Consider the following 27,466-nt stretch of genomic DNA (forward strand, 5'->3'; position numbering starts at 1 on the left):
TAGGGGTTTATCATCACACAATTAAACACAAATCGCATGCTTTACTTATATTAACATTTCTTCTGTCAGGGAATCCTATCTGGTCAAGGAGGGTTGACGTTTTTCCAGGCCCTGCAGGAATAGCACATGTGTGCATAAAGCAGGGAAAATGAGTACGGGGAAGCCAAGTGGTCTCAAACCACCCACCAAGATTGGTAAACCAGCTTCGGCGCCAACCAAAACTTCGCCCACGTCAGGTGAGTAACCTATGGGTTACATATTAAATGCACTGATTCAGACATGACGTGCCTTTATTTTTGCTGACTTCAGCTGGTGCCAAGGCTGTAACATCTCCGACCTCCAATAGCGGCCAAGATGCGCCGTCAGATTTCTCTGTTGGCGAACGTGTTTGGGTCAACGGAAATAAGCCCGGTTCTGTGCAGTTCATCGGAGGGACTCAGTTTGCACCGGGCCAGTGGGCAGGAATAGTTCTAGACGAGCCCATCGGGAAGAACGATGGCTCTGTGTCTGGAGTGCGCTACTTCCAGTGTGTGGACTTGCGAGGCATATTTACTCGGCCCTCCAAACTCTCTCGTACTCCCGTGGCAGAGCGCAAGACCAATGGCACGCAGACTCCCGCCAACAAGGCCTCTGCCTCCCCTGCCAAAGATCCTGCTCCTGTCACTCAGACCATTAGTGCAACCACCAAGTCCTCATCAAACCTTACCAGGGCCACCAGCGAGTCTGCATCCAATATGTCTGAGACGGATTCGGCCAAGAAGTTACAGCGGGACATGAAGCTGGGTGATCGTGTGCTGGTAAGGCCCATATCTGGTCTGTCTTCACACTTAAGTGGCTCCTTGAGGGAAGTTTGAGGGAATGTTTTGCTTCCCTTCCTTAGGTTGCAGGATCCAAGGCAGGTGTTGTGCGTTTCCTGGGCGAAACTGACTTCGCGAAAGGTGAATGGTGTGGCGTTGAGCTGGACGAGCCTCTTGGCAAGAATGATGGGGCAGTAGCTGGTGCAAGGTAAGTCCACAATTTGTCAAAATTACACAAGAGAACAACCCGTGAGAACAGGACCTTCTGTTTTAAAACACATTTATAAAACAGATCTTTAAGGTCTTTGCTTATCTGGCTGAATCTTAGCACATTCCTGAAAACTAGAGTTTTGAGACATTGTTGAGAAGCCATAGAAAAGGCATGTGAGATTTTTTTTTTTTTTTTTTTAACTGTACAGTATGTCAAATAGCTTCACTTTTCATGTTCAGTTCCCAATGGAGCACCCGGAGTGGCAAAAGAGCCTGCTGCATGACTGGATCTAATTGAAAACGGTGAAAATGCGAGTAAAACAAACGATTAATCAGTTTAACTAAAGGATGGACTCAATTGACCTATGGCTAAGCCACGCCCCCTCCACTCACTCGGACAAACAGTCAACATTCGGTGACAGACGCTGTCACAGTAGGAGACATTTCACAGGAGGCAATTGATGATTTTTGGAGACAGAAAGATTATATATCATCTCGAAGTCACCAAAAGGGCCTTAACTATTCATTGGAGGGTTATATGAATAATTTTATTGTTGAGAAGGTCGATGAAAAGCTTCAGCTCCAGGCAAAAATGTACAGGTCACAGTGTAAACGTGATAAACCGCATCTCGTTGTCATCACCAGGATCAGCAGTGTTCATGCACTGCAGTATTTACATGAATCTTTATATGAACATTTGTTATCTCGGTTATTTAAAGATACGTTAATGAAGCTAAGTGACATGATGTACAACGCAGCTAGAAGCTAACGTCAACGTTTTCTAATGTTAGGCTAACGTTAGCCTAACGTTACGTTAGAGATGTTAAAGATAACGTTCAAATACGTTGTTGACTTAGAACAGATGTAGACATCCTTGTTTAATTCTTGTTTAATTTATCCACGTTGAGTTGGTGTTGTGGTCTACCGCATAACTTTATCCAGAGCAGATACTTATCTCGGTTGAGATGTGACTTGGGAAAGGGTAAAAAATACACACCGTCGCCCTGCCTCTCGGGATACCTAGTGTCGGAGTTGCATGTACCCCATGCACACCGTTTGATCATTTTAAACTTAAAATGACAAGAAAAAAACATAAAAATGAATGAAAATTGCAGAATTTTTGCAAATTGTGAATTGCAGCGATCCATTTGCTTCTCTTTTCTGTAGCTTTTGGCAGTCTGTTAAAATATACTTATTTCTTACTTATTATAAATCTACTAAAATATAGATTTCTTGTCAAATCTATTTATACAGTCAATCTCAAAGCTTTTTCCTGTTTTAGATGTGTTTTGTGTGTTTTTCGCGGCATTCTCGCTGAAAACCAATGCAGCCACTCAGTCTTTTTGCCACTCAGTGGGCGTAACCGCAGTCACTCCAGACAGTGATGTCACATGCATACCCTCTATAATAAAAATGTCCTGTTTCGCTCTGAAATATTACATTACAGAAGTAAAACGAGTTGGTAATGATGTCATGTTAGTTTTAACCCTCTGGGGACCAAGGGTTTTTTGAGGCCCTTGGGATGTTTTGACATGCACTGACATTTGTGCTTTTTTCAGTTATTTATAAACATGTTAATGGCAAAGGTGTAAATTCACTCTATATAGCACAAACGGGGCTACCATAATCTTTGAGCAACATGTATTTACATGTTTGTATTTTTGAGAGAATATTATTTATGCATGGTTATTGAAAAACTTAAAAATAAAAGTTTCTGAAATAAAGCCACAAAACACATATTGATTATTTCTTCACAAGACTTTTGAAAATTGTATCACATAGTCTAGAATATTTGCTCCAAAACTATGTGAGAATCATCCTGACTACTCATTCAGATAAGTCAATAAAGTCTTTTAGAATGTGTATGACGTGTTTAGTGTGAGAAAGCTTTATGCGAGGAGGCGTGATCTCTCATTAATATGTATGGCATTTCACACCTGAGAAAGACAAAGACCCTCCCATAATGGCCCTATTAGGTGCTATCAGGCCCTATCATTAGGAGGAGCCTTGCACAAAGAATGAGGAGATTTAAAAAAGAATGGCTTTTAGATTGTTTGGATTTATTTACAACACAACATAATCCAAAGATACACAACAAAGGACTGGTTTCTGGTTAAAATTGCTTTTTAATTATATATATATACACACACACACACTGCTTAGAATAAGTGAAAACACCCATGCTAAAGTTGACTACAAAGAGGAATAAAAAATCTTAATGCCTTAATTTAAAAAATGAGGAAAACTCCAACCTTTAGGGAAATGAATAATGTCCCTGAATTCTTTGTGAATGAATAATGTATCGCAAATAATTAAATGTTCTTCTTTAAAATACAGGGTGCATACTCTGGACACTTCTATCACACACCCTTCACCATATAGACATGGTTTTATTTCAGTTCAAAGTTAGAGTTGGAAACATCTTGAAAAGAAAATAGTCTTTTTCCATAAATGTCTTAGTTTGATCATACATATTTCAAAGTTGAGGATTCATTATTTTCATATAGCTTGCATTGGAACAAACATCTTAGATGATTAGTTTATTGACAAAACATAAGCTTATTTGATGTCTTTATTTTGAAGCTTATTTTAAGCTTATTTGATGCTTATTTGATTTGAAAAACTTTATCCAAAACTAGTCAAAGAAATGTTATTTTATTTCGTCTGTAAGTGCGTATCTGTGCGTTCATTCATTCACACACACACACACACACACACACACACAGAAACATGATTCACAAAACAGTAGGCTATGCTATTTTTCCGTTTACAGACACTAACGTTATTCTATATCGCGATTAGAACAAAGCACAAAACACTTACACTTCTCAGCTGAATCTGTTGCTCCTCCTCGAAGTGAAACCAGCACTTGTTCTGTGGTAAATGTCCCAGGATTATTCCTCATGTGAAAAAAAAACAGCAAAACGCGCGGGCGCGTTCTTGGTCCCCAGAGGGTTAACCTAAGGTTACTTTAGTTGAACTGTCTTTATGGGAAGTGTACTGTAAGTACAGTGCATATAAAAAGTTTACACGCCCCTGTTAAAAAGTTTTTTTTTGTGATGTAAAAAATGAAACAAAGACAAGTCATATCAAAACTTTTGCATATATTGAATGTAAAATTCACAACCTATGCAATGCCACTGAAAACCAAAGTGACAGTTTTCATAGAAAAAATAAAATCTAAATAAAAATTGGAATAACTAACTGCATAAGTGTGCACACCCTGAACTAATACTAAGATTTTATTACAGCACTCTGTTTGGATATGAGTCTATCAGCTTGGCACATCTTGATTAGAGAATATTTATGTATTTTTATGCTTTACTCTCACAGGTATTTTCAGTGCCTCCCAAAGTATGGACTATTCGCTCCTACGCACAAAGTCACACGCATCGGATTCCCGTCCACCACCACTGCCAAATCCAAAGCCTCCAGGCGCAGGTCGACCCTAAAGAACAGCCCCAGCGCATCTTCCGTCAGCTCCCTCAGCTCTGTCACCTCCTCAGCAGGAGGCAACCCTAGCCGAGCGGGCCTGGTACAGTCCTGCTCCTTTCACTCACAGTATATGTTCTTCTCCATATATTATTCGAAATAATTACCCGTCAATAATCTTTCAGCTCACAGAGACGTCTGCACGGTACGCACGGAAGATCTCAGGCACCACGGCCCTGCAGGAGGCCCTGAAGGAGAAGCAGCAGCACATCGAGCAGCTCCTGGCTGAGCGGGACCTGGAGAGGACGGAAGTGGCACGAGCCACAAGCCATGCTGGAGAGGTGCAGCAAGAGCTGGCACTGCTCAGACAGGGCCAGGAACAGGTGGGCAGTTTTCTGATATTAAACCAGACTCTAAAGGTGATGATACACTGGGCAACTTTTTGAGCAATATTTCTGGGCAATGTTGCTTGGGCTCTTTCCCATTGAGAATGGGCAACATGTTTCTATCTGGATATTTTAGATTGGTCGTGGGCCCTGTGTCTCGCCTGGTTGCCAATGACGGCAACATTGCTCAAAAAGTTGCCCCGTGTATCACCACCTTTAGATGCACACGTGTTGCATGGTGTTCTGAATCTTAAAATTTTGCATGTGTTTTTGAAGTACGCCAACGAGATGGAAGCCAAGTTGGACCAGTTGCGGAGACTTGTGGAGACTGCAGACCGAGATAAAGTGGAGCTGATGAATCAACTGGAAGAGGAAAAAAGGTAATCCTGATCTTTAAAAATACCTTATATATTGCTTGATTATTGCAAAAGAACATGCAAGTTCATGTGAATGTGTTAAGAAACTTTTGAGGGCTTGAAGTGTGCTTTTTATCCCACAGAAAAGTGGAGGACCTGCAGTTCCGTGTAGAAGAAGCTTATATTACCAAAGGTGACCTAGAGGTAAAGTGACCCTATCATATACGTTTACATCGAGAGAAACCGAATATGGCCGGAACCAGCGTAGGCACCTGTCACAGATCAGTCTGTGTTCATGCAGAAATAATCAGTATCGTTTACACTTTTAACAAAACAAATTCACAGGAGATAAGTAGATATCAGAAAAATAAATATTGTTTTCAAGAGATGATAGACTAGATAGATAGATGATTGATTGATAGACTTGATGTTACCACAACTATCTACAGATAGATAGATATATAGATAAACTTGTTGTGACTACACTGATAGATAGATAGATAGATAGATAGATAGATAGATAGATAGATAGATAGATAGATAGATAGATAGATAGATAGATAGATAGATAGATAAACTTCTTGTGACTACAACGATGGATGGATGGATGGATGGATGGATGGATGGATAGATAGATAGATAGATAGATAGACTTGTCTTGACTAAAACTAGATAGATAGATAGATAGATAGATAGATAGATAGATAGATAGATAGATAGATAGATAGATAAACTTCTTGTGACTACAACAATGGATGGATGGATGGATAGATAGACTTGTTGTGACTACAACTATAGATAGATGGATAGATGGATAGATAGATAAACTTGTGACTACAACTATAGATGGATAGATAGATAAACTTGTGACTACAACTATAGATAGATAGATAGATAGATAGATAGATAGATAGATAGATAGATAAACTTATTGTGACTACAACGATGGATGGATGGATGGATAGATAGATAAACTTCTTGTGACTACAACTATAGACAGATGGATGGATGGATGGATGGATGAATAGATAGATAGATAGATAGATAGATAGATAGATAGATAGATAGATAGATAGATAGATAGATAGATAGATAGATAGATAGATTTGATCTCAAGATCAAATGAGGATCATTCATTGACAAGTTCTTCAAAAATCATATTGGAGAAAATGAAAACAGTGCATCACTTTGTGGCTGTTATAGCATTGACTCTTTGATGCTTTATTCACCTTATTCTCTTTATTTGTTCATTCATTCACTCTTTCATCACTGCATTCTTCTCTTTCCATCTTTTATCACTTTCAAACGTTCATTCCTTCATTCATTCTTTTATTATTGACACCCTCCATCTCTCTTTCATCTGCCTGCTCTTTGAGCCTTTCACATTTGTTTCATGTCTTTGTGTTCTTGTTTTTTTTTAAATGCGATCCTCCGTCTTCACGCCGCTCTGTGTGTGTGTGTGTCACTGCTGTCTTTGTCCTCATTCATAGAGAAAGGATGATGTCAAGATCTGCATGAAGCTCTTCGTACTTGGCTTTTGGCTGGCATGTGACCGCGCCGTTGGTGTTGTCTCTCTTTTCCTCTTCTGTCTACTAACAGACGCAGACCAAACTGGAGCATGCCCACATTAAGGAGCTCGAACAGAGTCTTCTGTTTGAAAAGACCAAAGCAGATAAACTCCAGAGGGAGTTAGAGGATACTAGGGTAAATGAATCTGTCAGATGGGAGGGGGAGAGAGATTTCTCTTGGGGTTAAAGTCAGATCCCCATGCACGGAAGAGATTTTGCTTATTTTGGGAAAGCGATTATTTTTTATTCCATGATGGATTGAGGTAGGTCTCTTTTTTGTAAGCACCTCTGGGTGCATCTCTGCAAGCCATTTTTCATCCCAAAGTCAAAAGAAGAAAATAAATGATTTTGTATAAAAATATTTCTAGGTCTTTTTTAGAACCAAACCCCCAAATGTCATTTAAGCACATTTTAACCATAATTCTCAGTAGCCTACTGTTATGTGGGGAAATAAATATCATTTAAATTGCGTTTTTACAAGTATCTTTGTTGGTTTACACTGCTATTCAAAAGTTAGCGGCTTTTCAGAAGTTTAGGATTTTTTTAAGAAAATGCTTATGCTTACCAAGGCTGCATTCGTTTGATCTAAAAACCAGTAATGTTGTGAAATAAAACCTTCTTTTTTCTTTTAATATATTTTAAGATGTAATTTATTCCTGTGATGCAAAGGAATGATATGTTGAAAACAGTTGTGCTGCTTAATATTTTCGTTGAAACCATGATACATTTTTGTCAGGATCCTTTGATGAATAGAAAGTTCAAAAGAACAGGATTTATTTGAAAAATTAATAATAACATTATAAATGTCTTTACTCACTTTTAAATAATTTATTGCATCCTTTCTGAACAAAAGTATTATTTCTTTTAAATAAAAATCGTACTAAACCCAAACTTTTGAATGGTAGTGTATATCATAGTAGAATGTTTTGTGTTACATTTAGTTTGTGATAAAAAAAATAAAAAAAAGTCCTGGCATGTTGATTTTCATTACGCCCATTAAATTCATGAGAAAACAGCAGATGTTTCTTATGTAGAAAGTATGTAGTTTATGTTTAATGCCTTCATAGACCAGTTTGGTCACACTTAGCAGTTGATTAAGTCTTGTCTGCTGCTGTAGGTCGCCACGGTGTCCGAGCGCTCCAGGATCATGGAGCTGGAAAAGGAGGTGTCCGACCTGCAGCTTCAGCTGAGAACTCTTCGAGCCGAGACCTCGGGATCAGCCTCCCCTCCATTACAAGACAAAAAGGTCCGTTCATCTCCCTCCTTAAATCAACCTAAATAAGATGCATTATGACATTTGCTTGTACACCAAAAGACATTTACATCATAAGATCACTGTGTTCTGTGCGTTCTTATAGATCAAGGAGCTGAACTTTGAGTTGGAGAACAGACAGAAGGAGGTGCTTCTGTTCCAGCAGAAACTCTCCTCCTCTGAACAGGAGAAAACATCCCTCCAGCAGCAGCTGCAAGATCTGGTAACACTAAGGCCCCATTTACACTGCATGGTTCAAGTGACCCAAATCCGATTTTTTTTACTCTCATGTGGCACAGATCGGATATGACCCATGAACGTGTAAGCAGGAAAAAAATGCATGGATTCCGATTTTCTCAGACCGGATTCAGGCCTTACTCATATGTGGTAATAAATCGGATATGAATCGGATACGTGCATTTGCGTGTGCCATGTAAGCAGACAAATCGGATATTCCCCAGTAAATGCGTCATTAAAAAAGTGACGTCAACTCAGGTGGACACCACCAACTGAGATCACATGACTTATTATAGGCGCGATGGAGGACGAAGGATACACACAGTGGAGCAATGCGGAGGTTTCATGTCTTTTGAGTGTTTGGGGCGAAGAGACAGTGCAGGCAAAAATGCAGGGTTGTTACAGAAATAAATCCGTGTTTGAAGACATTTCACGAGATATGGGAGGCACGGTGTCCGGCCGGGCTCAGCCCGAAGGAGTGACGTGGGACCGCCTTCCCGTGGGCTCACCACCTGCAGGAAGAGCCGTAAGGGGCCGGTGCAGAGAGGATTGGGTGGCAGTCGAAGGCGGGGACCTCGACGACCCGATCCCTGGACACGGAAACTAGCCTTAGGGACGTGGAACATCACCTCGCTGGCGGGGAAGGAGCCTGAGATGGTGCGTGAGGTTGAGAGGTTCCGACTAGAGATAGTCGGGATTACCTCTACGCATGGCTTGGGCTCTGGAACCACACTCCTTGAGAGAGGATGGACTCTTCACCACTCTGGAGTTGCCCATGGTGAAAGGCGACGGGCTGGTGTGGGTTTGCTTATAGCCCCCCAGATCAGCCGCCATGTGTTGGAGTTTACCCCGGTGAATGAGAGGGTCGTTTCCCTGCGCCTAGGTCTCTCACTGTCGTGTGTGCCTACGGGCCAAACGGCAGTGCAGAGTACCCGGCCTTCTTGGGGTCTCTGGGAGGAGTGCTGGAAAGTGCTCCGACTGGGGACTCCGTCGTTCTACTGGGGGACTTCAACGCTCACGTGGGCGGCGACAGTGACACCTGGAGGGGCGTGATTGGGAGGAACGGCCCCCCCCGACCTGAACCCGAGCGGTGTTCAGTTATTGGACTTCTGTGCTAGTTACAGTTTGTCCATAACGAACACCATGTTCAAGCATAAGGGTGTCCACCAGTGCACGTGGCACCAGGACACCCTAGGTCGCAGGTCGATGATCGACTTTGTGGTCGTTTCATCTGACCTGCGGCCGTATGTCTTGGACACTCGGGTGAAGAGAGGCGCGGAGCTGTCAACTGATCACCACCTGGTGGTGAGTTGGATCCGATGGCGGGGGAGGAGGCTGGACAGACTCGGCAGACCCAAGCGTACTGTAAGGGTTTGCTGGGAACGTTTGGCCGAGTCTCCTGTCAGAGAGATCTTCAACTCCCACCTCCGGCGGAGCCACGACCGGATCCCGAGGGAGGCTGGAGATATTGAGTCTGAGTGGACCACGTTCTCCACCTCCATTGTCGAAGCGGCTGCTCGGAGCTGTGGCCGTAAGGTCTCCGGTGCCTGTCGAGGCGGCAATCCCCGAACCCGGTGGTGGACACCGGAAGTAAAGGATGCCGTCAAGCTGAAGAAGGAGTCCTATCGGGCCTGGTTGGCTTGTGGGACTCCTGAGGCAGCTGACAGGTACCGGCAGGCCAAGCGGACTGCAGCCCGGGTGGTTGTGGAGGCAAAAACTCGGGCCTGGGAGGAGTTCGGTGAGGCCATGGAGAAGGACTATCGGCTGGCCTCGAAGAGATTCTGGCAAACTGTCCGGCGCCTCAGGAGAGGGAAACAGTGCCCTACCAATGCTGTTTACAGTGGAGGTGGGCGGCTGTTGACCTCAACTGGGGATGTCGTCGGACGGTGGAAGGAATACTTCGAGGATCTCCTCAATCCCGCCGTCACGTCTTCTATTGAGGAAGCAGAGGCTGAGGGCTCAGAGGTGGACTCGTCCATCACCCTAGCTGAGGTCACCCAGGTAGTCAAGAAACTCCTCGGTGGCAAGGCACCGGGGGTGGATGAGATCCGCCCTGAGTACCTCAAGTGTCTGGATGTTGTGGGGCTGTCTTGGCTGACACGCCTCTGCAGCATCGCGTGGCGGTCAGGGACAGTGCCTCTGGGATGGCAGACCGGGGTGGTGGTCCCTCTTTTTAAGAAGGGGGACCGGAGGGTGTGTTCCAACTACAGGGGGATCACACTTCTCAGCCTCCCTGGGAAAGTCTATGCCAGGGTACTGGAGAGGAGAATACGGCCGATAGTGGAACCTCGGATTCAGGAGGAACAGTGCGGTTTTCGTCCGGGCCGTGGAACACTGGACCAGCTCTATACTCTCTACAGGGTGCTGGAGGGTTCATGGGAGTTTGCCCAACCAGTCCACATGTGCTTTGTGGATTTGGAGAAGGCATTCGACTGTGTCCCTCGCGGCGGCCTGTGGCGGGTGCTCCGGGAGTATGGGGTCCGGGGTTCTTTGCTAAGGGCTGTCCGGTCCCTGAATGACCGAAGCAGGAGCTTGGTTCGCATTGCCGGTAGTAAGTCAGACTTCTTCCCGGTGCATGTTGGACTCCGGCAGGGCTGCCCTTTGTCGCCGGTTCTGTTCATAGTTTTTATGGACAGAATTTCTAGGCGCAGCCAGGGGCCGGAGGGTGTCAGGTTTGGGGACCACGCGATTTCGTCGCTGCTTTTTGCGGATGATGTTGTCGTGTTGGCCCCTTCACACCAGGACCTTCAGCATGCACTGGGACGGTTTGCAGCCGAGTATGAAGCGGCTGGGATGAAAATCAGCACCTCCAAATCCGAGGCCATGGTCCTCAGTCGGAAAAGGGTGGCTTGCTCACTTCAAGTTGGTGGAGAGATCCTTCCTCAAGTGGAGGAGTTTAAGTATCTTGGGGTTTTGTTCACGAGTGAGGGAAGGATGGAACGGGAGATTGACAGACGGATCGGTGCAGTTTCTGCAGTAATGCGGTCGATGTACCGGTCTGTTGTGGTGAAGAAGGAGCTGAGCCGTAAGGCAAAGCTCTCGATTTACCGGTCAATCTACGTTCCTACTCTCACCTATGGTCATGAGCTTTGGGTCATGACCGAAAGGACAAGATCCCGGATACAGGCGGCCGAAATGAGCTTTCTCCGCAGGGTGGCTGGGCGATCCCTTAGAGATAGGGTGAGAAGCTCGGTCACTCGGGAGGAGCTCAGAGTAGAGCCGCTGCTCCTCCACATCGAGAGGGGTCAGCTGAGGTGGCTCGGGCATCTGTTCCGGATGCCTCCTGGACGCCTTCCCGGGGAGGTGTTCCGGGCACGTCCCACTGGGAGGAGACCCCGGGGAAGACCTAGGACACGCTGGAGAGACTATGTCTCCCGGCTGGCCTGGGAACGCCTCGGTGTCCCCCCGGAAGAGCTGGAGGAAGTGTCCAGGGAGAGGGAAGTCTGGGCATCTCTGCTCAGACTGCTGCCCCCGCGACCCGGCCCCGGATAAGCGGAAGAAGATGGATGGATGGGAGGCACGGTTTTAAGCGCTCGTGGCTACAGTGCCACCGTAAGATAAAAAGCTTAATGACTTTTAAAAATATTGTGGAAAGCAAAACACTGGATAATTTTATTCGCATCTGCATCCATTGTATTTCGTGCTGTTTTACTTCCTTTTCCGGGTCAGAACATCTACATTTGGTAGTTTCAGCAGTGTATAGTGTAAATGCAAAAATCGGATAAGGGTCACTTTTAAAAGATGATGTAAGCGGGTCGTCAAAAAAATCGGATATAGTCAGAAAATCGGATTTGGGCATCAAGACCTGCAGTGTAAATGCAGCCTAAGACTGCTTATTTACTAACCTGAAAAACCCTGGTTATTATTTCACATAATGATTACAGGAAACTAACACTCATTTTTTAAAAGTTTTTATTTCTTGTGCTGTACATTCGCCTCCCTCCAGCCCATATGGTGATCTAATAACTGCCTTTATATTATTTAAATTATTTAGATGTGCCTTGGAATGCATACATTTCTCTAAAACTAAATGTAATATCATTACAAAATCATGGTACTTGGAATATTTTCTATTCAGCCAAGAAGTCTTGAGAAGCAATGCTTTACAGTGATTTATATCATGGTTATGGTTAAGCTTGACGTGAAGTGGTACTAGCAATTTGATGAATTTGAATTTAATAACATTATCACGAAAAATGGATTTTTTCCAACTTATAAGTACTAAAATAAAAATCAAATAAAGTACAGAGCATATATATATATGTACCGGTATATAAACTTCAGGTCTGTTTTTTTTTTTTTTTTTTTTAAGTATTCTTGTCTGCATAATAACTTGAATCAAAGCAAGGTAAACATCTGTTTTTGGCCAGCATTTTGTTCTGTACCAATTAGTTTGTAATTGTTTGTTCTGTTTAATTTCAGACAAATAAGCTTGACTCAGCAGCAGAGGACAATAATAAAGCAACACTAGCAATGCAAGGTAAGTAAAACATGACTCATCAAAAGCACTAAAAGGCTCTTTAACTACTGTTAAGCATCTGATCCTTTATTTATTTGCATCTCTGGCATGTGAGCCTGGGCCAATGCGAATAGCTCTGCACACTCATTTTTGCATGCTCATGAGATAAACCAGACGTTCCCAGCATAGCCATAACTCACAACGGCACACTTTTTACTCGCTCCGCAATCCAATTTGTGTGAAAGTTTGGGGAAAATGATCATATTAGCACAAATACTGCTTCATGAGCTCCTCTATGACCTTCTCCCCTTCTTCTGTGTGGCGGCAGAAATGGAAAGGAACATGAAAACGGAGAGAGAGAAGCTGGATCAGGTGTCCAGGGAGAAGGAGGAACTGCAGAAGAAACAGGTGAAGGATGAAGAGAGAGAGATTCGGATGAAGGAGCTGAAGGAGAAGTTGGGCCAAACAGAAGGAGAGTTGAGCAGAATCACAGAGAGGAGCGTTGGGCCGGAACGGCAGGTGGCGGAACTGAAAGCCTACAAGAACCAAACCCAGGTGACTGACATTTACCACTGTAAAACAGACGCCCACTTTTATACACTACCGGTCAATACACTGGGGTGGGTACGGTTTGTAACATTAATGTTATTTGTAAAGCATATTAGATTGATTTCTGAAGGACCATGTGACACTGAACACTGAAGTAATGGAATCAGAAACATAAGATACTTCATTCAAAAGCATAATTTGCTGAATAAAATATATATATATATATATATATATATATATATATATATATATTTTAAAAAAAGAATGACCCCAAAATTTTGAATGGTAGTGCATGTGTAGCATATGAGATGTTTTTGAAATTGAACACATTTTTTTCATAATATTTCATCAAAATTTACTGAAAATATATTAGAATTTCAAAAATATTTTAAAGGAGAAAATTCATTTTAATTTACATTTGTTGTCACCATTATCCTTTTAAGTTTTGGAAACAATTTATTATAATTTCCAAAGTAACATAGTTCAGTTATTTTACATTGCTTAAAGGAGATTGCATATTTATTTATGATTTTACAGTGATAACAATAACTCCAGAAAGTATTGTATATTGTCTCTGTAAATACTTGTCAGGTCGGCCAACTCTAACATATCCATCTGTCATTAATTCCATATAGCATATACTGTTAATCTATGCCATAACAAAAGGCCATCATGTTTCTACTGTTTAAAAGCTTGGGGTCACTGAAGACTGGAGTATTGATGCTGAAAATTCAGCTTTGCCATCACCGGAATAATTACATTTAAAACATTTTAAAATAGAAAACGGTTATTTAAACTAATAATATTTCACAGACTAGTATTACTTTTTTTTTTTACTGTATTCTTGTTCAGATAAATGCAGCCTTGGTGAGCATAAGAGACTTGATTTAAAACTCTTACCAACCCCAAACTAGTGCATATTTGAGCATGTTGGTCAAGAAGTGTAGTACAAGTGTGTAATTGGAGGTTTTTTCACGCACAGTCTGATGAAAACCTGGAGCAGATGATGCACAAGAATAAGGAGTTGCAGGAGGAGGTAAGTACGCTTAACTCTTCATATCATAAATAAACAGTGTTTTATGACTCCAGGTTACTTTACTTCGTATCCGTGTGAGGATGTTTGGAAGGGTGGGACTATTTTGATGACCTTTACCTGTTCAAAAGTCGCCTCTGTGAGACGTGGTTGTCAGGGTGCTCTGGGTGGTTGCTAGTTGTTTGCTCACTGGATCTCCTTGCCAGTCCACATGATTTGAGGTATTCGTGTTCATACAGTAGGATGAAGTTTATAGACCTTATTCAGAGCAGTGCCATGACAGGTATGAAAACGAGGCTGTGAGAGATAGAATTACCATGTTTTCGATTGCTGTATAAAACTCCTAGATCACTTTTTATGCCACAGCTCATGTTGTCTGGACTTTTACAGTGTTTCGTCAGCAGAACGATCCAAAAACACATTAAACAGCAGTATAACCCACTGACGAGATGTATGTCAACCCTTCTCACAGCCTAAAAAAAAGTCAAAGATGGCGCTGCCGTGTATAAGGTCGCTTTCTTAGTGTTAGGGGTTTGTCCAAATCACTAACCTTAGCAGTGATTGTGATTCTTGCCTTAGCAGACACCAGTAATAATCATAAAAAATATCTGCTTTTAAAGAGATAATTCACCCCCCAAAATTGATTCTGTCATTAATTACTCATGACCCTCATGTCGTTCCAAACCCGTAAGACTTTTGTTCATCTTTGGAACACAAATGAAGATATTTTTGATGAAATCTGAGAACTTTCTGTCCCTCCATTGACGCTTCAAAAAGTTTATAAAGAGATCGTAAAACAAATCCATATGAATCGAGCGGTTTAGTCCAAACTTTTCTTTTTCCAAACGCTTTATATGATGAACAGATGAACATTCATCAACTCACACATCATCAGTAATTACTGACAGAATTTTAACTTTTAGGTGAACTATCCCTTTAACATCATGACATGAATTACTGCTGTCAATATGACGTTGAACACAAAATATGTGTGAAACTGCCAGTAGTATTATTAAAACATATTCCGAATTTGTAGTCAGATTAACTTGAAGTCATTTATTTAAGAGGTGAGCAGAGATTTTTCACTGTGTAAATGTCCTGTTACTGATGAAATGGTTCAGACACTTTGTTAGTTCATGCATGAGTCCTCTACATCTGACCGCCTGCAGGGTGCATGTAAAGCATGTTCTGTGCGCTCGTATGTGGCCTTACATAAGCAGCCCGACGGCCAGCGCTTATCAGAGGAGACTTTCCTCCTGCGGTTGTGCTTTTCACATACGGTAAGACTGCGTGAACGTGAAAGAGTCACAGGTCTTCTTATGTCACTGGTCCTCGAGTGATAGGAACCTGCAATGGTTCAGAGAATGTTGTTGGTTCAGTCTGTGGATATTCACACATGCACATTATTATTAGGAACAATAATTATGGTCTTGGTTTAAAGACATTTGTGTGGATAAGCATAATCTGTTAAGCATTGATGAGGGTAATTTTGGTTCGTCTCCTGTGGCCTTTCAAACCAGACATTTGGCGAGTGCTAGGTTTAAAAGACAACTAATATTTAGGAATATTATCAATTTAATTGCACTGACGCTATCAGATACGAACAAAATCTTTAATTGAATTGAGCTGGAATTTGTTCATAATTGATGAGTTTTACAGTCAAGTCACCTTTAGTTTTATGCTGCTTTATAGATTTAGAAATGTTTTCAAAGCAGCTTCGCAGTAATAAATAGGAAAGTAACAGAACAAACTTCGTCAAATATTAGACAAGCATACATATACAACATTATCATGTTATTTTCCTGTTTAATATAGTGAAGCTGTTTTTAAACAATCTGTATTGTATAAATATACTGTATAAATAATAAACAGTGCATGCTCCTATTAATGGATTCGAAAGATTTAGATAGAAAAGGTGTTTTAGGGTAAAGCGACAACATGCTCAGGATATCCATAGAGAGAGACCAGTGCTTGTTTGGGTCAATTCATGCAGATTTTAGTAAGACTTACTTTCTGTTTCACGAGGCAAAACATAGACAGAGTTAAAGGGTTAGTTCACCAAAAAGGAAAATTCTCTTATTATTTACTCACCCTAATATTGTTCTAAACCCATATGACTGACTTTGATTCATGGAGCACAAAATCAGTTTTGGAGAATGTACAAGCGTCTTTTTGCACTATATTCCAAATCTTTTGAAGAGTATATACCACAACTTTGTGTTAAATCAGAGGAGATGTACTTAAAGGGATAGTTCACCCAAAAATGAAAATTCTGTCATTTAATTGCTCATCCTCATGTTGTTCCAAACCCGAAAGATTGTGGACCAAATTTGGACTAAACTGCTCAATTCATATGGAGTTTTATGATCTCTTTATGAACTTTTTGAAGCGTCAAAGTGTCAGTTTTGTGGCTGTCAATGAAGGAACAGAAAGCTCTCAGATTTCATCAAGATCTTCATTTGTGTTCTGAAGATGACTGAAAGTCTTACGGGTTTGGAACGACGTGAGAGTGAGTAATTAATGACAGTGGGTGAACTATCCCTTTAAATTTTGCTCTATTCTTCAAACAAAGCTATCAAAAGTCTTTATTTAGCACGTAATATTGACACCTTTTTTGTCACTATGAACTGCTGTTATATAAACAATGCTGTTATATAGGTTTGAAATGACATGAGTGTGAGTAAATTATGACAGAGTTAAAAGGTTTGGGTGAACTGTCCCTTTAAGTTTATTTTTGGTTTCTGTATTGAAAAAGACAACCTTATTGTGACCTCATTTAGGACTTTTGTCCCCTCAAGGTTTAGAAAAGCAGAGTTAATTTAGGTTAGCCTGAATTTCCTTCTATTTTGTGTCATTCAAGGATGACACTGAAGTCTCTTGCACAGCCTCTGCTGAAGCTTTAAAAAAATAAACCACTGTTTAAAAATTTGGGGTCGGTAAAACATTTTTAAAAACATTTTAAAACTTATTCTCAATCAGGCGGCATTTATTGGATCAAAAATACAGTGTAATATTATGAAATATTATAATTTAAAAGAACTGTTTTTTTTAAGTATGTTTAAAAATGTAATTTATTCCTGTGATCAAAGCTGAATTTTCAGCATCATTACTTTAGTGTCACATGATCCTTCAGAAATCATTCTAATATGATGATTTGCTGCTCAAGAAACATTTCATATTATCAATGAAAACAGTTTTGCTGCTTAATATTTTTGTGGAAACTCTTTACGTTTCAGGATTCTTTGATGAATGCAAAGTTAAGAAAAAAACATTAGAATTTTCATTTGAAAGTCATTACTGTCATTTTTTCAAGTTCTTTAAACAAAAAAACGTAGCCAAACATTTGAATGGTAGTGTACATTCACCAAATAATGTTTAAATAGAAACCAGGACTGAGTTCTCGCTCACACAAGGATTTTCATTTCTCTGATGTCACCAGTCAAACATGAACTGTCTCATCATGTAGAAACGTCTAATTCAGGATGAATGAGCATTGATGACGGAGAACAGCAGAAGGGGTGGTGGTGGGGGGTGTCGAGAGGGGCGGGGCTTGTCGTCCTTACATAATGAAGCTGCCCTGTGTGATGCTTCTCAGAGCGTGTGTTTGCTCAAACGTGAGTGTGTGCTGGAACGCCAGCGGAGCACGAGCGGCTCTCTCTCTCTCTCTCTGCAGGGGGCCGTAGGGGGATGTATTATTGATAGGGCACATTTGTTTGGAAAAAATAGCAAGGACACAGCAGCATGGATGTGACAGCGCTCCAACAGAACTACACGGGCAGCGTTTATACCTCGTTCTGCCAGGTAAAGGTCGCTCTTCTGTAGTGCTCTTCCCCTGTGGGGATGCATGATACTGTATATTGGTGACCATGGTTGGACCATTCAGCAATAGTAGCTTTTTTTAACTATTGGAATTGGATTGTGATGACATTGTTTTTTTTTTTTCAATTTAAACCCTTTTAGTTGCATGCATGTTTTGATGGCTGATTGCACTTGAAGTGTGTATTATTTTAGATGATGTTAAATGCGAGCGCTGTTTGTTGTCGTCCCCCCCCCCCCCCCAATGTATCCATTTATAATATCAGCCAGTGTGAGTTAAAATATCTAACTTCTAGAGTTTATTTTCAGTAGCAAATTGGATATTGGTGATAGCATAAATTATTTTCAGATATCCATATTGCATCCCTATTTTTTAGCTCTTTCTGATTTTTTAGATGATTTTTATGCATTAAAAGGAAAGAAAATCCTATGACGTGTGACTTTTATCTGGTGCACGTTATGACGTGTGCATTTGAGTTGAAGAATGCTTTCATGCGAGTCTGTATGAAACGGTTGTTTATGACAGTTCGTTCAGTGATGACAGTATAATTCCTCAATCATCAAGGATTCTCTCGAGCTTTCTCAATGTAAACACTGAATCACTCCATGATCTCAGCACAGGCAAATCTCCATGATTCATTAAAAAAACACTGATGTTGGTTCTTGGCATGTAGATGAAATGAATTACCAACTCGGCCAGTTGTAGGCGTTTGTGCTGAAGAGTGTAATTAACGCTTCAGTCTGATGCAGACCAGTTAGTTACAGAGAGTCTGATGGGATTGAATTATGGGTCTCATGGGAACAGTAATCTGACTTCACCAGATTTCACAGTCTGACATGCTTTTACTAAGTATTAGTTGTGCATGTATTAGTCCTAAATGTGATTTATCTTTTCTGATTTAAAAACAGAGTAAGCTCTCATTGATTATACTTTGTCAAAATTAGACAGTGTTTGCTAAAGAAGGCAGCATCACTAATACTATTACTCATGCTTAGGTTTGTTTCAATCTCGAACTAGTTTTGGTGTGTAACTTGTACTGAAATGTTTGTGCTACAGAAATAATTGCTACTTAAAATAATTTTTAAGGAGAGATGGTTTCTTATTTTACAATTTTTGGACGTGAAAACGGCGGAAAACAACCAGAACACCTTTTTATGCATAAGCACATTATTATTTTCATGACAATTAAATGCTTTTCCCCCAGTTGTATTTTAGTCTTATATTTATATACTATTATTAAGATTTTGAATTAGCGTTTGTTTTTATGTGTTTAGTTTTCATTTTAAATTTAATTGAAGTTTCAGTAATTTTATGTGCTTTTGTCACTTTTACTTTTGTTTGTCCTTCACGTTTTAGTATTTTATACTGTATGTTGCATTTAATTTATTTTATCTCTTAGGTTTGATGCACATTTTTTTATTGAATGTGATGTTGCTGTTGATATTTGACTGTATAATTTTAATGTAAAGCACTTTGAACTGGATTTTATGCCTGAAAAGTGCTATATAATTTTTTTTGTGTGTTTTTATTTCAAGGCAGCATTTCTAATTTTCATTTAAGTTTTTTAATCTATTTTTTATATTTTATTTCAGCTTTTTTTCAATTAACAAAAACATTTTTAAATAGTTTTAGTAAACAATAACAGCACTGCTTTTCCTCTAAATATTACTGGATATTTACTGTCATTTAGAAAATACTGTAATAAAGATAGTAGTAAAGTAAAGAACAACAAATACTACTATTGTAGAAATACACTATGTAAATGTAAATAATATTTATACAACATTTTTTCCCCCACATTGCAGGTATGGAAATTTGATATTTTTGTGATAGTGAGAATTTGAGTTGAAATATGCTTAATTATCATCAAAATAATTTAAGAATGCAGGAAAAGACATGATGGTCATTAAGTATGCATGAATTTCTTTACGGAAAATACATGTTTTTGGAAGGTTTCGTGACATTCTCTCCAACACGTTTTGTCCTAAAGCCTAATTTTCACTTGTTTTAATGATCTTTTATCTCTTCCACCAGCTTGAGGCCCTGAAGCAGCAGAACTCTCAGTATCAGGAGCAGTTGTGTTCAGAAACTCAGCGCATCGGGAACCTCTGCAAAGAAATGTGAGTCTCCTCAAGTCCTGCTGACATGATGCACCCATGCATTTTCTCTTCACTGACTGTTTTATTATTATTCACTTTCACACTTTCATTGATAGTGATAGAAGAAAGAGGACTGAAATGATAGGGAGGAGAGGAAAATGACACAATCAAGCCTCAAACGTATCCGAGCACGTGTGCCGACCACTAGACTACAGCTGCAACAATTAAACGCTATTTAACATCTTTCAGCTGCGTCTTATTAAATTAATTGTCTGCTTAGTTGGAGCTAAAAACAAGGATTTTGATCTTAATTAGTTGGGTAAGTACTATGTTGTGGTGATTAAGTGAGATCAGCGAGTCACAGAATGACATCACGAGTCCACCTGGTTACAACAACTGTGATTTCTGTATAACAAAAGGCGTAATGCTCGTGTTCTGAGTCTGACGCATTGAGCTCACATGAACGATATGAGTTTGAAGTTTGAGTTTGGCTCACAGCATTTCACATTCAGGATAATCAATAAGAAAAATATGTAGGGCAGAACCTGATTTTGTCCATTAGGAATTGATTGGATGGTGAAAAGCGTCTCTACTGTATATGAAAGTGTTTGAAAAATAAGAGGGTTTTGTGACCCGCTGTAAAGATAAATTCTTCAAAAATAAATTAAAATTTGAAATTAATTGCAAAAAATGTAATTTACCTTTTTCACAAAATGTTTAATTTTTCATAAGCACCATTTATTTGCAACTAATTTGCTATTTCTTTGCAATAAATTTGTTTGCAAAATGAAGTAATTCCAAAAATTTACATTTTTCACAAATTGTTAAACTTTTCATAAGCACCATTTATTTGCTTATTTGCAGCTAATTTGCTAATTATTTGCAATTTGTCTGCAATAAATTTGCTTTCAAAATGAATTAATTCCAAAAATTGTACCGTAATTTAAAATGGTCATAAAATGTTTCACTTTTTATATTTAAGCGGTTTATTTTATTATTTGCAATAAATTAGCTCATTTTGTTTTGCAATTTGTTTGCAATACATTTGTTTGCAAAATGAATTAATTCCAAAAATTGTCATTTACATTTTTCACAAATTGTTTAACTTTTCATAAACTCAATTAGCTTATTTGCAGTTTATTTGCAGATTATTTTTAAACAAATTCGTTTGCAAAATGAATTAATTCCAAAAATAGTCATTTAAATGTTTCTTAAAATATTTCACTTTTCATATTGCAATAAATTTGTTTGCAAAATTAATTTAAACATTTAAGCAGAAACCTCAAAATGCTTTTGTGATGGTGTAAATGGGGTCCATATTGAATTCATGTTGACTTTAAACTAAAGCAGCACTAACCGAAGCTCAAAGCCTTGGTAACTCAAGCTGATCCGACACGCTCCTTCAAGCTGCGGCTGATCGGCGTGTCCGGCGAGTGACGGCTCCGGTAATGCGAGCAGGTTCCCGTGTGAAGCCTCTTCTGAACTCTTGGGCTGAAGAGACTCTCAGCCCAACGCTTCAGAAGTGAGCGTCTCTCCTCCAGGGAGTTTTATGTAACCGCGTCTCTCCAACTACAGCTGCTCTTCTCTGCCTGTCTAGTGGTCCCGACTCCACGTGAGTTCCTTTCATAACGCTCTGTTGATCTTCTGACACTCATGAATATGTATCGTGACGTAGCCTGTAATATCATCATTTTAAAAAAGTATTATTTCTTTATGAGAAAAATAGTGTTATGCTTCATTAAATGCAGCATATTCTTTTTGAATCCGTGGGAATCTTTCAGCCTGTAGTTTCATGACGTACAGAGACCTCACTTTGTTTTTCCGCTTGAGCTTTGAGCGTGCATGATTTGATTTATTCCTGCATCATAATGCACTCTAGGTGAAAATAGATTGGCTCATTCGTTACACACGAGGAGGATGACGGTGACCTTTCTGTTGTGACTTTGTGGAGCTCACGTTTTTACTACCACTTTTTGGAACCAAACGCTCTTATTTTTCAAACGCTTGGTCTTAAAAACCAGTTAAAGGGTTGTGATGGAAAGGAAAGATGTTATATTAAGCATGATGCATTCACTTGAGAAGAATAACATGATTGACATCAGGGCGATTTGAAATTTTGAGGACTTGTCACTGGCATCAGAACAAACATAAATCATAATGTATCATAAATACAAATAATAAAATAGTATTTTATGCTCAATTTGTTCAAATAAATGCAGCCTTGCTGAGGATTAGACTTTTTTTTAAATCAAAAATACAGTAAAAACAGTAATATTGTAAATTATTACTTCTTAAAATATTTTTTTACTATTGTAATATATTTTAAAATGTAATTTATTCCTGTGATCAAAGCTGAATTTTCAGTATCAATACTCCAGTCTTCAGTGTCACATGAGAAATCATTCTAATATGCTGATTTGCTGCTCAAGAAACATTTATGATTATTATCAATGTTGAAAACAGTCGTGCTGCTTCATATTTGTGTGGAATTCCTGATTTTAAGATTCTTTGATGAATAGAAAGTTTAAAAGAACAGCATTTATTTGAAATAGAATAAACAACATTATAAATGTCTTCACTGACACTTTTGATTGATTTAATGTATCCTTGCTAAATAAAAGTATCAATTTCTTAAAAAAAAAAAAAGATTTTACTGATCCAAAACTTTTGAACGGCATTGAAGGTCATCCAAACGTTGAATTCATACAGAAAATTAATATACTGGAAAATACTAGTATGGTAATTGTAACAGATGTCCACTGTAGGCGAGATGAACTTGAACCCAAGTGCATATTTTTTAAATAAAGTGACAAAATATAATCCAAAACAGGCTTGACTATGGCTTGACTATGGTTGGCTTGACTATGGCTTGACTATGGCTTGACTATGGTCGGCTTGACTATGGCTTGACTATGGTCGGCTTGACTATGGCTTGACTATGGTCGGCTTGACTATGGCTTGACTATGGCTTGACTATGGTCGGCTTGACTATGGCTTGACTATGGCTTGACTATGGTCGGCTTGACTATGGCTTGACTATGGCTTGACTATGGTCGGCTTGACTATGGGTTGACTATGGTCGGATTGACTATGGCTTGACTATGGCTTGACTATGGTCGGCTTGACTATGGCTTGACTATGGTCGGCTTGACTATGGCTTGACTATGGTCGGCTTGACTATGGCTTGACTATGGTCGGCTTGACTATGGCTTGACTATGGTCGGCTTGACTATGGCTTGACTATGGTCGGCTTGACTATGGCTTGACTATGGTCGGCTTGACTATGGTCGGCTTGACTATGGTCGGCTTGACTATGGCTTGACTATGGCTTGACTATGGCTCGACTATGGCTTGACTATGGTCGGCTTGACTATGGCTTGACTATGGTCGGCTTGACTATGGCTCGACTATGGTCGGCTTGACTATGGTTTGACTATGGCTTGACTATGGCTCGACTATGGCTTGACTATGGTCGGCTTGACTATGGCTTGACTATGGCTTGACTATGGTCGGCTTGACTATGGCTTGACTATGGCTTGACTATGGTCGGCTTGACTATGGCTTGACTGTGGCTCGACTATGGCTTGACTATGGCTTGACTGGTCGGCTTGACTATGGCTTGACTATGGCTTGACTATGGCTCGACAATGGCTTGACTATGGTCGGCTTGACTATGGCTTGACTATGGTCGGCTTGACTATGGCTTGACTATGGCTCGACTATGGCTTGACTATGGTCGGCTTGACTATGGCTTGACTATGGCTCGACTATGGCTCGACTATGGCTTGACTATGGTCGGCTTGACTATGGCTTGACTATGGCTCGACAATGGCTTGACTATGGTCGGCTTGACTATGGCTTGACTATGGTCGGCTTGACTATGGCTTGACTATGGCTCGACTATGGCTTGACTATGGTCGGCTTGACTATGGCTTGACTATGGCTCGACTATGGCTTGACAATGGTCGGCTTGACTATGGCTTGACTATGGCTCGACTATGGCTTGACTATGGTCGGCTCGACTATGGCTTGACTATGGCTTGACTATGGTCGGCTTGACTATGGCTTGACTATGGTCGGCTTGACTATGGTCGGCTTGACTATGGCTTGACTATGGCTTGACTATGGCTTGACTGTGGCTCGACTATGGCTTGACTATGGTCGGCTTGACTATGGCTTGACTATGGCTTGACTATGGCTCGACAATGGCTTGACTATGGTCGGCTTGACTATGGCTTGACTATGGTCGGCTTGACTATGGCTTGACTATGGTCAGCTTGACTATGGCTTGACAATGGTCGGCTTGACTATGGTCGGCTTGACTATGGCTTGACAATGGTCGGCTTGACTATGGTCGGCTTGACTATGGCTTGACTATGGCTCGACTATGGCTTGACTATGGTCGGCTTGACTATGGCTTGACTAGGGCTTGACTGGTCGGCTTGACTATGGCTTGACTGGTCGGCTTGACTGGCTTAACTATGGCTTGACTATGGTCGGCTTGACTATGGCTTGACTATGGTCGGCTTGACTATGGCTTGACTATGGCTCGACTATGGCTTGACTATGGTCGGCTTGACTATGGCTTGACTATGGTCGGCTTGACTATGGCTTGACTATGGTCGGCTTGACTATGGCTTGACTATGGTCGGCTTGACTATGGCTTGACTATGTTCGGCTTGACTATGGTCGGCTTGACTGGCTTGACTATGGCTTGACTATGGCTCGACTATGGCTCGACTGGCTCGACTATGGCTTGACTATGGCTTGACTATGGCTCGACTATGGCTTGACTATGGTCGGCTTGACTATGGCTTGACTATGGCTTGACTATGGTCGGCTTGACTATGGCTTGACTATGGTCGGCTTTACTATGGTCGGCTTGACTATGGCTTGACTATGGTCGGCTTGACTATGGCTTGACTATGGTCGGCTTGACTATGGCTTGACTATGGCTTGACTATGGTCGGCTTGACTATGGCTTGACTATGGTCGGCTTGACTATGGTCGGCTTGACTATGGCTTGACAATGGTCGGCTTGACTATGGTCGGCTTGACTATGGTCGGCTTGACTATGGCTTGACTATGGTCGGCTTGACTATGGCTTGACTATGGTCGGCTTGACTATGGCTTGACTATTGCTTGACAATGGTCGGCTTGACTATGGTCGGCTTGACAATGGTCGGCTTGACTATGGTCGGCTTGACTATGGCTTGACTATGGCTTGACTATGGTCGGCTTGACTATGGCTTGACTATGGTCAGCTTGACTATGGTCGGCTTGACTATGGCTTGACTATGGCTTGACACAAGACTTGGCATGAACATAAATACACTCACCAACAGTTGGTTACAACATCAAAGCTAGATAAGGGACAAGGGAAACATGAGGGCTATAAATACACACAGACTAATGACTTACCAAGACATACCTGAACACAATGAACCAATAAACCAAGACAATGAACTAATGACAACATAGGACACATGACAAGGGGAGCACATGGCAGGAGCACATGACAAACCCGGGAGCACATGACAAAACCAGGAACATGACAATGGAGAAACTACAAAATAAAGGACATGAAACAAAACTCAAAACTAGAGATGACAGTAATATACTAGTCCTATATGATACTATAAGCATTACTTTTTCTTTATGTCTCTCCGTAGTGAGGAGGTAAAACTGTCAGCCAATCAGAAGTCTCAGAGGCAGGTGTCGCTCCAGGACGAGAAAGGGATGTTGGCTCAGGAGTTGGACGTCTACAACCAGCAGGTGTTTATCTGTCTGCCTTTACTTAGACGTTTCCTGAAATGCTTTGCTCTGTGACACTCTCAGTTGGTTTGAGCGATTGAGTTATCATGTATCATGTTGTTTTTTTGGCAGCTTGATGACGAAGCTTTGACTAGCCATCTGGAGATTACAGAGAGGTAAGCACGTCTCTGACTCAGTATTAAGTTCATTCAATCAAATCAAAACATTAAAAGACAGCTCTGAGTGAAGCCTGCTGTTTATAACCATAGAAAATAATATATATTTGTGTCTCAGTCAGTAAAAACAAGCATAAACACAGTGCTCTTACACTGGAAGTCTATGGGGAAAGACAATTTGGAAATGTTATGCTTGTATTTTTGTTAACGTGAGAGTAGTGATGCAAGTATTTTTCCCATACATTTTCTTCACAAGCATTCAAAAACCAAATTATCTGTGGTTATAAACAGCATGTCACGGATGCTTTTGATGGTGCTTAATGGAGCTCTGTCTCAGTAATTGTTCAAATAAGAGCTGGATTTGAGATCACATGCACTCTGGAAGCTTTAAATGTCATTTCATCTCCCGGGAAAGCTTGTCAGTACTTGTTCTTTAGAGATCAGTGTTTTATGATATACTAAGATCACCACGTCTAGATTGTTTCTATGATTCCCATGTGGTTGAACAACTCATATAATGGTACCAAGTACAAGCTTTTGGCTTCAGATCTATTGTTTTCCTCCACCCTAGAAAAAAACCTCTGCTGTCCCACTGAATGTCTGTTCATTTTTTGCATGTTTTTCTGTAAGCTTTTAATCTTCAGACCTCCATTGGGAGATGTTCTCAGAGTGCATATGGCTTTTGTAACATGATTGTAAATCCAACAATGGGCTCCAGTTATAGTGAGCTCTTGTCTGTTCTCACAGAGAGAATTCCAATGCAGTGATGTCCGATAAAGACAAAGAGCTAGAGACACTACGAAATGAGGTAAGAGCTTTGATTCTTGAGTTTTATAAGTCTAACCAAACCTCTGGATCAAGAATGTTTTATCCACTGTGAACTATGACTGAGTTTGAACTTACTGTATGTACAAAGAATGCTTTTAGTAGATTCATTTCATATCAAAACAATATGTATTGTTGGCACTTAATATTGTCAGATAATGGGAAACTATCATTTGTGATCTAAAGATGTTTTTTGTTATCCCAGATTGCAGTGCTGCGTGGGGAAAATGCCATGGCCAAGACGCTGCAGTCGGCCGTGACGTCTCTAGAGCGGGACAAAGCCCAGCTGCAGAGCCGAGTGAACAGCTTGGAGGAAAAGCTGGAGGGCCGGGAGACGGGGAATGGAGAGGAAGTCATCTCAGGTCCGTCAGCGTATTTATATTTGGAATAGAATGACAGCGCAGAGCGCACTGCTTACTGTATACTGTATAATAAACTGTATACTGCTAGCTATTTATTTACTCTACTGTTCAAAAGTCTTTTTAATTGTGAGATTTTTTTAATACATTTTTTTTC

At 40.6% G+C, this 27,466-nt stretch overlaps 1 protein-coding gene across 2 annotated transcripts in view; it reads left to right on the forward strand.

Annotated features, from left to right (window-relative positions):
• clip1b (CAP-GLY domain containing linker protein 1b) overlaps nucleotides 1-27,466 on the forward strand; it is a 33,114-nt gene that overhangs the window by 1,897 nt on the left and 3,751 nt on the right. The window contains exons 2-19 of one of the 2 annotated variants that reach the window (XM_056261541.1): nucleotides 70-236; nucleotides 310-797; nucleotides 881-1,005; nucleotides 4,341-4,542; nucleotides 4,625-4,822; nucleotides 5,102-5,205; nucleotides 5,325-5,385; nucleotides 6,781-6,885; nucleotides 7,867-7,995; nucleotides 8,108-8,224; nucleotides 12,661-12,718; nucleotides 13,026-13,252; nucleotides 14,229-14,282; nucleotides 20,131-20,216; nucleotides 25,868-25,970; nucleotides 26,082-26,125; nucleotides 26,873-26,933; nucleotides 27,156-27,312. In XM_056261541.1, the coding sequence (XP_056117516.1) occupies nucleotides 149-236; nucleotides 310-797; nucleotides 881-1,005; nucleotides 4,341-4,542; nucleotides 4,625-4,822; nucleotides 5,102-5,205; nucleotides 5,325-5,385; nucleotides 6,781-6,885; nucleotides 7,867-7,995; nucleotides 8,108-8,224; nucleotides 12,661-12,718; nucleotides 13,026-13,252; nucleotides 14,229-14,282; nucleotides 20,131-20,216; nucleotides 25,868-25,970; nucleotides 26,082-26,125; nucleotides 26,873-26,933; nucleotides 27,156-27,312 (2,407 nt within the window). In that variant the 5' untranslated portion in view covers nucleotides 70-148. The remainder of the gene's footprint in view (nucleotides 1-69; nucleotides 237-309; nucleotides 798-880; nucleotides 1,006-4,340; nucleotides 4,543-4,624; nucleotides 4,823-5,101; nucleotides 5,206-5,324; nucleotides 5,386-6,780; nucleotides 6,886-7,866; nucleotides 7,996-8,107; nucleotides 8,225-12,660; nucleotides 12,719-13,025; nucleotides 13,253-14,228; nucleotides 14,283-20,130; nucleotides 20,217-25,867; nucleotides 25,971-26,081; nucleotides 26,126-26,872; nucleotides 26,934-27,155; nucleotides 27,313-27,466) is intronic. The other variant, XM_056261542.1, reaches the window with a different exon arrangement.

The sequence above is a fragment of the Rhinichthys klamathensis genome, unplaced genomic scaffold (assembly GCF_029890125.1).
Source record: "Rhinichthys klamathensis goyatoka isolate OS25496 unplaced genomic scaffold, OSU_Roscu_1.1 h1tg000183l_1, whole genome shotgun sequence".
Taxonomy (NCBI): Eukaryota; Metazoa; Chordata; class Actinopteri; order Cypriniformes; family Leuciscidae; genus Rhinichthys; species Rhinichthys klamathensis.